At 42.3% G+C, this 12,412-nt stretch overlaps 1 protein-coding gene across 8 annotated transcripts in view; it reads left to right on the top strand.

Moving 5' to 3' along the window:
• Positions 1–12,412, top strand: part of TP53BP1 (tumor protein p53 binding protein 1) — a 99,223-nt gene that overhangs the window by 65,599 nt on the left and 21,212 nt on the right. For all 8 annotated transcript variants that reach the window (XM_066592696.1, XM_066592702.1, XM_066592698.1 and 5 more), the window contains 6 exons: positions 1,790–2,279; positions 3,988–4,140; positions 5,195–5,487; positions 6,044–6,223; positions 8,704–9,122; positions 11,249–11,440. In XM_066592696.1, the coding sequence (XP_066448793.1) occupies positions 1,790–2,279; positions 3,988–4,140; positions 5,195–5,487; positions 6,044–6,223; positions 8,704–9,122; positions 11,249–11,440 (1,727 nt within the window). The remainder of the gene's footprint in view (positions 1–1,789; positions 2,280–3,987; positions 4,141–5,194; positions 5,488–6,043; positions 6,224–8,703; positions 9,123–11,248; positions 11,441–12,412) is intronic.

The raw sequence follows: 12,412 nt of genomic DNA, 5'->3' as shown, positions 1-12,412 counted from the left end.
CATCAAAGTCTAGCTCACGTTTGTATAAATGTTTCATGGCACAAATAAGAGATTTCTGTAAACCTCGGAAGAGTTGCTGTTGCTAATCAGGATGGAAAACATTTCAAAACCATCTTAAACAGTTTGGACTCCACCAATTGACAGTCAGATCAATTGTGTACAAATGGAGGAAATTCAAGACCAGCATTACCTTCTTCAGGGTATTCAACGAACAAAGATCACACGGAAAGCAAAGCGGAGGACTCTGAACAACAATGGTGTGCATGGCTGGATTGCAAGGAGAAAGTCGCTGCTCTCCCAAAAGAACACTGCTGACTGTCTGGAGTTTGCGAAAGATCATCTGGACAAGCTGGAAGGTTAATGGAACAATGTTTGGTGGATGAATGAGGTCAAAATAGAGCTTTCTGCCTTAAAAGAGAAGCGTTATGTTTGGAGAAAGAGGGGAAAAAAAAGAAAACTCCATTACAGCTTAAAAACCTCAGACCATGTATGAAACACAGTCGTGGTAGTATCATGGTTTGAGCCTGTCTTGCTGCATCTGGGCCAGGACTGTTTGCCTTCATTGATGAATGAACAATGAATTCTGATTATGGTGGCAAATTCTAAAGAAAAATGTCAGCACATCTGTCCGTAAGCTGAACCTTAAGAGAATGTGGTCCAGGCAGTACCAAAGCACACAAGTAATTTTACAAAAAAGTTGTTAAAGAAGAATAGAGTTAAAGTTTGGGAATGGCTGAGACACAATCCTGACCTTAAAGGAGATGTCCCGCGCCGAAACGGGTTTTTTTTTTTTTTAAACCCCCCCCCCGTTCGGCGCGAGACAACCCCGATGCAGGGGTTAAAAAAACCACCCGCACAGCGCTTACCTGAATCCCGGCGGTCCGGCGTCTTCATACTCACCTGCTGAAGATGGCCGCCGGGATCCTCTGTCTTCATGGACCGCAGGGCTTCTGTGCGGTCCATTGCCGATTCCAGCCTCCTGATTGGCTGGAATCGGCACGTGACGGGGCGGAGCTACACGGAGCTACACGGAGCCCCATAGAGAAGAGGAGAAGACCCGGACTGCGCAAGCGCGGCTAATTTGGCCATCGGAGGGCGAAAATTAGTCGGCACCATGGAGACGAGGACGCTAGCAACGGATCAGGTAAGTATAAAACTTTTTATAACTTCTGTATGGCTCATAATTAATGCACAATGTACATTACAAAGTGCATTATTATGGCCATACAGAAGTGTATAGACCCACTTGCTGCCTCGGGACATCTCCTTTAATACTATAAAAATGTTGTGGAAGGACCTGAAGCAAGCGGAAACCCACCAACATAACAGAGTTGTGGCTGTTTTATACGGAGGAATGAGCTAAAAATCCTCCAAGTCAATGCTCAAATACTGGAAACGTTTAGATACAGTTATTGCTGCACAAACGTATCTCACAGCAGATAATGAAAGCAAAGTTTCACATACTTTTGCCGCTCGCAGTCATGTGATATTGGATCATTTTCCTCAATAAATAAACCAAGTCTCATATTTTTGACTCTCTTGTTTGATTTGGTTACCCTTTTATAAATTTTTTAGGACTTGTGTGAGAATCTGACATATAGTTTTAGGTCAAATATAAGCAGAAATAATTCTGAAGGGTTCACTAACATTTAATCGCCACTGTAACAGATTTCATCTATACCTGGAGACACATTCATGAAACCGTTGTAGAAAGGATGGAAATATGCTTTAAGCCATTGTAGAGGAGTAACTGAAAAAGTGCTAATAATCGACATCATGCTGTTTGCAGGGAAAACCCATTCCAGTTTTCCAGCAAAGAAAAGGATGGAACCTCTATTGCTTCTCAGAACATGAAAGAGATCTGCAGTGAGCAGGTCACAGATCAGCTGTCTACATCAGAAGGGTCTGTCCAGGACTTATCCTGTGATCCAGAGGCCATGGAAACTGAACATTACCAAGAAGAAAGTCAACGTGATGTTGGAAAAGAGGTTGACCGAGACAAGAAAAATACATCCGCTCCATCTCCTACCCGACAGTTGGACGCAGAGGAACATTTGCCTTTGGGTCATAGAAACAAAGAAGTTCAAACTGTGAATGTAGTAGAACCTAAATCTCTAGTTGTGTCATCTGCAACCCAGACAGACGTTGTGTCTAGCCCAACAAGAAAGGCTGCTGAAGGGTCTGGCGTACACAATCCAAAAGAATTCAAGCATAATGAAAAATCGGAAGCCGCACAGAAGCAGGGACAGACCGATGACACCGAGTCTGTGCACAGTCAGGTAACACGCTGTACTGTTCGGCATGCAAATAAATGTTTGGTGAGCCTTGTCTGATGTAGTTTGAGGAGTTACTAATACCACAAGATCAGTTATGTGACATTATTCATCAATATTTTTGTACCTGAAGAAAATCCCAAGGACCAAGTTAAGGGAGGAAATATCTATATTTACATTAATAATGCCTATGTCTAGAGGTGTTCTTCCAACCGTTTTCTCTCCTGCTAATGCCAATTCTATCAGTCCCATAGCCATTGAATAGAACAGCAGAATCGGCATTCTAGTGATCGGTGGGGTCCTCAGTGATCAGACATTTATCATCTTATCCTATGGCTAGACCATTATGCACTGTGCAGTGGATCCCTTTTAAAAGGGTTCTATGTATAGAATATAAAATGTGAAAAGTGCTCAGCCTGCTGTACAGACCTAAAAAAGGGCATACTCCTTACACCCAACCTCCAACTCCCATTTTGACAATGCTGGTTTTCCGTTGCTCTCTACATTCTGTTTGCTGTAGTGATAACCTCCAGACACCAGACACATGGTACTGCTGTAGTTAATCAGAGGCCAAAGCAAGCTAGTGATTAGCTGTAGCAGTCTCCTATCTCTGTTGTTGGGACATCGTTGCTGCAGCAGGATTTAGAGAGCGTTGGAGGACCAGCACCATCAGAATGGGAGGATTGCATAAGGGGAGTATATCCTTATTTATGTATTTACAGCAGGCTAGCCACGTTTTCATTTTTTTTTTTTTTTTTTTTTTAATTCTGATCGCCCTTTTTAAATGTCTATTAATTGCAATCGGCATCAGAAAAACTGTTGGCTATATAGTTAAATTTGCTCTTTTGCTTTCTGTTCTTGCATGGTTCTGCTCCAACCCCATTGTATCCTGGCTGGCGCTGCCTCTACTCGCCCCGCCTGTAGCTCCGGTCCGGCTACGCAATGCAGATTCTGTGACTGAGGTCAGCGGTCACATACTAAGCATCAGCCTCTGCCAGACCAAGGCTGCAGGCTGGGTGAGTGTAAAGCCTATAGAGATGCTGCCCGGCCAGAAGCCAAAAGGGGGGGGGGGGTTGCTATTGGCCTCTGGTCTGGCAGCATCCCTGGGACTACTATGGGAGTCATTATTACTACTAGGGCAAATATAGGGGACACTTTCTACTGGGCCACTATGGGGGGCTGAGGCGGGAGGTCACTGTTACTAATAGGGACACTGTATCTTGGGGGAACATTGTTACTACTAGGGACACTGTGGGGTGGGGGGGGGGTCACTGTTACTACTAGGGCCACTATGGGAGGTCACTGTTACTACTGACGCCACTATGGGAATCACTATTACTACTGGGGCCACTATGGGGGTCACCATACAATTACAATCGACCCTTTGAAGGTAATCATAAGACTGATGTGGCCCTCAGTGAAAATCAGTTTGACACAGTCATTGGCAGGTCCCATGGGTAGGTTTGGTTGCGTTTTCTCCAATGATTACCAAGTATTATCAGCTTTACGGGATAGAACTATCTAGACATATAGGAACATTCCTTCTAGTTCATCTACAGTATTTCTGATTGGTGAAGGTAGAGTTCCAGTACAGATAATGATGTGAAGGAATCCACAAGTTTGTAAGAACCTGATGCTGAATTGACATTGAAGAAGTTGTAAATCCGCAGTAAAAAGCTTGAAAAAATTGTCAATTACTTTCTTCCCTGTTAAGGAAGAGGATGACTTTGAGCTACCTCGCCCTCCTCCCGGCCGTAGTGTTCATCGGCATGTTCGTACAGTTAGAGAAGTACGTACTGTGGTCACTCGCGTTATCACAGATGTGTATTACATCGATGGTGCAGAAGTGGAGCGCAAGGTTGTGGAGGTAAATCATTTCTGGCTGATACGTCTGATGTAAATTGTGTGCACACATCCTCTTTGGCTTGTCACTTGTGGAAATGTAACATACACATGGCCTAAGGACGGCACATTGTCAGCAGCCGTTCAGATATTGTGGCTTATGTTGTCTAATCTGCTATGAAGGATCCCATAACTTGACGTCTTATGTGCATATGTTTGTATGCATGAGGAACACTGATTGAGAGGATACAAATTAGGATGTGATTAAGGCCAAGGGGGACACAACCCCCTTTTTATTTTTTTTTCATCCCAAGACAAAATTTGACAAATTGTCCAACCATGAAGTTGTTAAAGCTTTGACTGTGTAAATCAAAAGTAGTGCGCTTTTAGAACAAGCTGTATTTCTAAAAGGGTGTAAATTCAGGGGCTCTGAACAAAGCTAAATGGTGACATACAGTATTGTGGTGGGTGGGATGCACTGTCTCTCTAATGAGGGCTTGCTATTGGCCTGCTTCATTGCCATATGGTATCATAGGTGAATAGCCGAACTGTGCACTTCGCATACAGCTGCAGTACTGAATTGAAACTGTACGGAACAGTCTGTATTTCTTTGACCGAAAATTTAATTTGCTTGCGTATTTCGTCCGCTCCGGATTTTTGTGCTTGCAAATACACTGCATATTTACATACGCTAAAATATATGTAGAAGGGCCCATTGAGTTGCTGTGCAAATAGGCCGTGAATACATAGGTTTCCTGGGTACTCCTTCCCTTCCATGGCCTATTGCAGTGCATAGTATGCACCAATATAGGGCATGGTGCGTATTTTTTTCATGTGATCAAACGTGTGAAAAAATACTTACATGCGAACCAACCCACTGAAGTCAGTGAGTTCTGTTCACTGTATATTACGTGCACAAAAAGTATATATTTTAGTGCTCTAATGTAGCATATTTACAGGAGAAACTTATGGCATCTTACGGTTGGCCTGGCATCTTGACCATCCGCTCTCCCAGCAGCTCTTCTAGGCTACAGTACTGAGAAATTTAACAACTTGTTTTCTGTAAATGTTTCCTTTAGGAGGCAGAAGAGCCTGTAATAGAATGTCATGAATATGAAAACGAAGTGTCGCCGTCCAGGACAGCGGTCTCCTCTCTGACTTCTGGAGATCTGGCAGATATTAGTTCTTTATCATCCAAAGCGTCAAGTCTTCAGCGCACGTCTAGTGGAGCAAGCAGCGGCCTTTCTGCTGGACAGAGCACTAGCAGCAGCTCTGACCGAGCAAGATCAACTGCAGGCAAAGGGAAAAGTGGCCAGCTGGATGCTGGAGACTTTGCCATACCGAGCGGTCGAGGAAATGTTGGAAAACTGAGGTACTTGTGTGGTGTAGTGATTGCCCCCAAAAAGGGTAGAAGAGCTTTAAACCTACATATAGGAAAATGTGTTTTGTTATTTTGTATGTAAAATATATTGATCTGTGGACAAAGTATACAAGGTAAGCTTCTTTCTTTATGTGAATATACTTGGTATATATGCTGGTAAAGCTACCGATAAATACACCAAGTCTAGGCTTGTCCACGTTCACCCGATTGAAGTCAAAACAGTATCTTTTTGGGCTCGGTTGTAGGGTATGTGTTGGCATACTCCTCTTTTTAAAATGTTAGGGAAAGTGTTACAGACTGTGTTTTCCTATATAATGGGCTGGCACACAAATACATTTTGCAATCTTTTTTTTAACCTCGTGGCCCGTGGGCGATGTGTGCCACTCTATGGCTATAGAGTGGCACACTTTGGAGATTGCCATAGGAATTATGCATAGGCGACTACTGATATATATCTCAGACATATGGCTTTGAGGAGATGTAATACAAACGGAAATTACAGTCCAAATTCATTGTAGAGCCATAACATAAATGATTTCTCTTGCAGTCCAAGGAAAGTGGCCAGTCAGCCAGGGTCATCACACCGACTGGGAAGACAAACGGGGATGCAAGTGAGTGAGGATGATGCAGATGCACCACTTGGAAACAGACCAGGGGCCAAAGCACCTCTTACACCCCGTGGAAGAGGGAGGAGGGGACGACCTTCTTTTCGAGGAGCTGGATCCAGGTATCCACTTCTTCTATTTTGCTAGAGAACTACAACTAAGTAGCCATATGTGTTGTCTTTTATTAGCTGTAGGTTTTTTTTTTTCTTAATTGAACATAATATTGTGCTCAGGTATAACAACACGAATACAATGCTCTAATTGTAGTGTTTATAGAAGAATGTTGCATCTAGTACCTACACAATAGTACACAGCTACACAAAAGCCATACCAGCTACCTTGGAATTTAATTATTTTTAATCCTTTTTTAGGGAAGCAAGATGATCAGGAAACTGCTATTTTGGCTTTTTCTTTTACAGCATTATTGTGTGGGATGAATTACTGTAATATTTTATAGTACGGGTTGTATGTGGCGATACCAATTATGGGTCTTTTTTTTTGTTTGTTTTTGTTTTATTTTTTCAATATTTAAAGGCGTTTTCTAGGGAGAATGCTATTGATGACCTATTTTCAGAATACGTCATCAATAGTTGATCGGCTGGGGTCAGTTGCTTAGGACCCCGACCGATCAGCTGAGTGGGTGCATGCTGTCAGCGGCACAAATACCTTCTGTATCACCCCATTATCTGTAGTATGTAAGGTCGTTGGAGCAGGACTCTCACCCCTACTGTTTCCATCAACTGATTTCTGCATGTAACCGTGGTTTTTGTTTCTTATATCTGTTCTTCCCTGTTCTGTAAGTACTGCAGAATTTGTTGGTTCTATATAAATTAAGATGATTCTCCCTGTAAAACCCCATTTTCCGTGACTAGCTCCACTGCCCATATTGATATAGCCTGGAAGATTTCCAGGCTATGTTTCACTATGGGACCGTGCAGAACACAATGCCATAAACTGTGGCATTGTGTTCCGCCTGCACAGTTCCACAGAGAACCAGTGCAGGCCTTTAAAAAAAGAAGCAGGAAGATAGTACTGATCTGCCGGAAACTTCCGGCTTCTTTTTTTGAACTCCTGCACTATTTACACATTGCCATGGAGATCATTGGCTTGTCAGAAGCCAGCCGATGGTCCCCTGTGGCAGGGAGAGCTGGTGATCGTCTGTCAGATGAAAGCCAGGCACCAGCTCTTACAGCAGAGAATAGAGAAAATTTCCGATTTCTGCTTTTTAACCCTTTACACGCCACGGTCTGTGCGACCGCAGCATGTAAAGGGCTGACAGAGGAAGGGGGCTCCCTCTGTCACCATCGGACTCCCCGCAATAGAATCAGGGGGTCCTGATGGGTCTCTGTAGCACCCGGAGGCTTGAATAAAGCCGCCGTATCTCCCAGCTAAATTAGGCTATGATGCTCAGAATTTGTCTGAGTGTCATAGCCTGTCTAATACTTTGCTACGCCTCAGCATTGCAGAGTATTAGAAGAATAAAAAAAGTATTATGCAAGTCCCCTAAAGGTACAAAAATGTAAAAAAGTTTTTAAAAAAAGTAAAAAAATTATTAAAAAAATAAAACCGACAAAACCCTACCTTTCCCCCTTTACTTTGTAAAAAAATAAAAAACAAAATTACACATGTGGTATCCCTGCATTTGTAATGACCCAGAGAAGGAAGTTAGTACATTATTTAATCTGCAGGGTGCACGACATGGAAAAAAAAAATCTAAAATGTGGCAAAAATAGCTAATTTACCCTATCTCACCATACAAAAAACAGAATAGAAAGTCATCAAAATGCTGCACGGATCAACAAATGATACTAATAAAAAGTACAACTCATCCCGCAAAATAAAAACCCTTACACAGCTCCGTTGATAAAAAATTTAAATGCTAGAGGTCTTGGAATGCAGCGATAAAAAAAAAAATAATCATTTAAATTTTTTTTTAAAGTGTAAAAAAATAGCAAAAAATAAAAAAACTATTACAATTTGGTATTGGCATAATCATACTGGCCTGTAGAATTACTTTAATATATTATTTATACTGCTCAGAGAATGCAGTGAAAAATAAAAAAACACGCCAGAATTACAGATTTTGTTAACCTTGCCCCTAGAAAAAATGGAATAAAAAGCGATCAAAATTTTACATGTTCCCAAAAATTAGATAAATGAAGACTGGAGTTCATCCCGCAAAAAACAAGGCCTTCTCGGGCTCTGGCAATAAAAAAATAAAATTAACACACCTCTCTGAATGTGGCGACACAAAAGCAAACCATTAAGAAAAAAAAAAGGTTTTAAATGTACAAAAATAGCAAAACATAAAAAACTGTATAAACTTGGTATCGCCGGAATCGTGTTGACTCAGAGAATAATGTTATCACACTATTTATTCTGCATGCTGAACGCCGTAAAAATGGAATCCAAAAAACAAATGGCAGAATTTCTTTTTTTTTCTCCAATCTCCCTACAAATTTTTTTACAAAAGTTATGCAATACATTATATATACCCAAAAATGATGCCATCAAAAAGTACAACTTCTCCCAAAAGTAATACTTTTATGTAAAAAGTAAAAAAAAAGTGTGGATTTCTGTACAATGTTTATTACTATTCCAGGGAAACTGGCACAGCAGCCCATGCACATGGCGAGGATTCCACTGCTGCTGCCATTCCAGATGAAGAACCATTTACCCGCATAAATATTGGTCATCCAGAAGCCCGTGACAAAGCGAGCCCAGGAACCCTCATTATGTGTCGCAGTGACTCTCCTGAAATCCCATATCAAACTCCAAGTGAAAGCCTGGACTCCACTAGTGGCAGTAGTTTTGTGGGGCTCAGGGTTGTGGCCAAGTGGTCCTCCAATGGCTATTTCTATTCAGGCACAATTACGCAAGACGTTGGAGGAGGCAAATACAAACTGCTGTTTGATGATGGGTATGAATGTGACGTTCTAGGAAAAGACATTTTATTGTGTGACCCTATTCCTTTGGATACAGAGGTCACAGCCCTCTCAGAGGATGAATATTTTAGCGCAGGTATGTACAGTACTCCAATATTATGTAATACAGGTATGTAATTAGTGTGGGAGGTTTTCTGTCTGGAAAGGTAAGCAGGAAGCCCTGTACCGAGGCTTCAATGTGTCATAATTATATGATAGACTTCGCATACATTGACATCTTTGTGAGTTTGTGCTGGGTATATGCCGAGTCATTGAGCACACAGAACTGCTAGGTACAGTGGATATACACCCTTGTTAAAACTCCATGTCTTGGAATGGCCCAGTCATGAATCCCATTGAAGATCTGTGGGTTGACCTGAAGAAGGCGCTACACACGAGATGCCCTCACAATCTGACAGATTTGAAGCGCTTTTACAAGGAAGAATGGGCAAAGATTGCCAAGTAAAGATATGCCATACTGATAGAAACCTACCCAAAAAGACTGACTTTATGAAAGCATTCAAAGGGTACATCAACAAAGTACAGTAAAACCTCTACTAACGTTGGTGATCCATCCGAAAACAATTGGCTTCACCTGAAACCGTTGCTACTCAAGGTAATTATATCCATAGGAATCAATGTAAATCCAATTAATTCATTCTAGGCATTCCAAAAAACACACCAAATCACATTTAATGCAGAGTAAATATGGTATTTAATACCAAAAACAATAACAATGGAATATAAAACACTGCTGTAAAGAATAAAAGAACATTTAACATATTATTGAACATGTCACTATGTGTTATCTGTGGTGTTACATAGCACTGCAGGTCACATCTACAACCTCATCTGTCCTCAGCGTTATCACTGTGTTTTCTGTGCTGTCACATAGGACTGCAGGTGACATCATTATCTGTCCTTAGCGTTATCACTGTGTTCTCTGTGCTGTTACATTGGACTGCAATTGTACAGTACTGTATTACCCGTCGCCGATGATGAAGGGTGGGTTGCTTTAGCAGCAGGAAGAGGAGGAGGAGACACTGAGCAGGAGATCACAAGGGTTCAGAAGCAAGGTCACGTGGGTCGGCACACATCGGTGTTATTAGAGGCAACCAATGTTACTAGAGACAAAATTTTGGCTAAAAAAATGGCCTTACCTGAAATCGTCCTTAGTATAGATGTCAATGCTAGTAGAGGTTTTACTGTATTAGTTTTAGGGTGTGCATATTTATGCAACCACACTATTTTAGTTTTGTTACCTTTTTTTCTATTCAAACTGATTTCAGTTCTTTTTTTAATGGAATGGTACATGTATTGGGTCACATTGAAGGTGGAAATGCATCTGAAATCCTTCATCTTTTGGCATGTGACAAAAACATGGTATTTTAACGGGTGTGTAGACCTTTTATATCCACTGTATGTATGGGAAATGGACAGAATCCTGAACAACTAACTGACTGAGTCATTTAATGTGTTAAAGGGGTTAACCAGCTTTAAAAAAAAAAAACTGCACGTTCTCTGCTTCACTGATCTTGTGCTGCAGGTCCAACAGCCTCCTGCCAGTCTCTGTTTACAAGTGGACAGAATGTGACTATTGCAGCCAGTCGGGGGTACTACTACTGGCATCGCCACTCAGGGATGGGAGCCATAATGCCAGGGGTAGGGGCACTTGACTGCTGCAGCCACTGATTGGCTGCACTGGTCACCAGCAGTGTGAAATGCAAGTGCTGCCTGCATGTATACAGAGATTGGTGGGGAACTTCCAGAGCTGCAGCGCTGAATCACCGGGGCAGAAAACTGGTGAATACTGGTTCTTTTTAGGTTTGATGACCTTTGTAAGAAGTTTTCCCGCAGAATTTCCGCCCATGGAATCTGCCATAGGATTGCGTTAGAAAACGCAATCCTATGCAGACGGCTGCGATTTGTCTGAGCGAAATCACGCACGGAAAACAAATCGCTCTATTTCTGTGCGGGGCTCGGCAGGGGCTCGAGTCAGGTCCTGCTGCAAGAATTCTCACAGCCGGATCCGACCCCAGCCATCTGCAGGCGGCCTAATTAGTATTCCAGAGCTGTTTGTATGTAGCCCAGAAGTGGGATGCTTTTATGATACTACTCCTTCCTCTCTCTGCTGTCGGGTTGTCCAGCTGTATTTTGTTTGAGGAAATAAAAAAAGTCTGTGTGTGAAGATATAGTAGTATTGATTTGCTGCTTGTTTTTCAGGGGTGGTAAAGGCGCACAAGAGAGACTCTGAAGAACTGTTTTACTGTATTGAAAAGGAAGGTCAGAGGAAATGGTACAAAAGAATGGCTGTCATACTTTCTCTAGAGCAAGGAAATAAGTTGCGGGAGCAGTTCGGACTCGGTCCATATGAACCTACTACACCATTAACAAAGGGATCAGACATAAGTCTCGGTATGTATTTTCTGGTAATCTCTACAGATTCTAAAACTGTGTATGGAAGTCTCACGACTGTAAGCAAAAGTCTAAGGCCTCATGTCCACTTGCACGCATGGAAGCCACTGCTGAATCCCGCAGCGGTATCCGTGCATGCTCGCGGACATTGAGAGGAAAAGACCGTTTCTTACCTCTTCGATTCCAGCATGGGTCTCCTCTGAGCCGTCCGGATCTTCTTCTTTTAGCATGGCGCATGTGCAGCGCTTTCTTTTTTGTTTTTAATTCTCCTGCTTTCCCGAGGATCACAGTGACAGCTGCGGGTGTGCTGCGGTAGGGCAGCTTCCATTGACTTCAATGGAAGCCGTCTCTGCGGGATCCGCAGGAAAATGGAGCATGCTGCAAAAAAAAATCCTATCTGCATGTTTTAAATTGCCGTGCGGATTCAAATGCATCCCTATGGACCGCAAGAGGTGTGGATCTCCCGTGCGGATTTTATAATTAATATCCACCCGTGGACATTGGGCCTAATTTCTGTGTATACTTTATGCAATAATAGCAAGGTCTGATAAATCCCAGGTGGCTAACGCCTGACGAGAAATCGCACATGGTAGATGCGTTGCATAGCTTTGCGTTTCATTTATCGGACTAGGGTTTGCACATGCAGCAGACACAACGCCAGACAGATGAATGGAATAGATTCTCACACTCTGATATTTCTGCAATAAATCTTAATTCACCCTTAGGCTGATTTCACACAGACGAATGCGATATTGGGCCGTGAAACTTGCCAATGTGAATTGCAGAGTGTTTCCTATTGTTTTCAGTGGGAAACCTCACATCGCATCACACTTGCATGCACCTCACACCCCTTGTGATGCTTTGCCGTCCCCATTGAAAACAATGGGTGATGCAAAGGAACGCCCAAAGATAAGACATGCCACAATTTTTAGTATTTCCAAAGAATTGGCTTCATATTCGTGCAAGATTTGT

Source organism: Eleutherodactylus coqui, chromosome 2 (genome assembly GCF_035609145.1).
Source record: "Eleutherodactylus coqui strain aEleCoq1 chromosome 2, aEleCoq1.hap1, whole genome shotgun sequence".
Classification (NCBI taxonomy): Eukaryota; Metazoa; Chordata; class Amphibia; order Anura; family Eleutherodactylidae; genus Eleutherodactylus; species Eleutherodactylus coqui.
The sequence above is the reverse complement of the archived record's forward strand: the minus strand, read 5'-3'. Positions and strand labels throughout refer to the sequence as shown.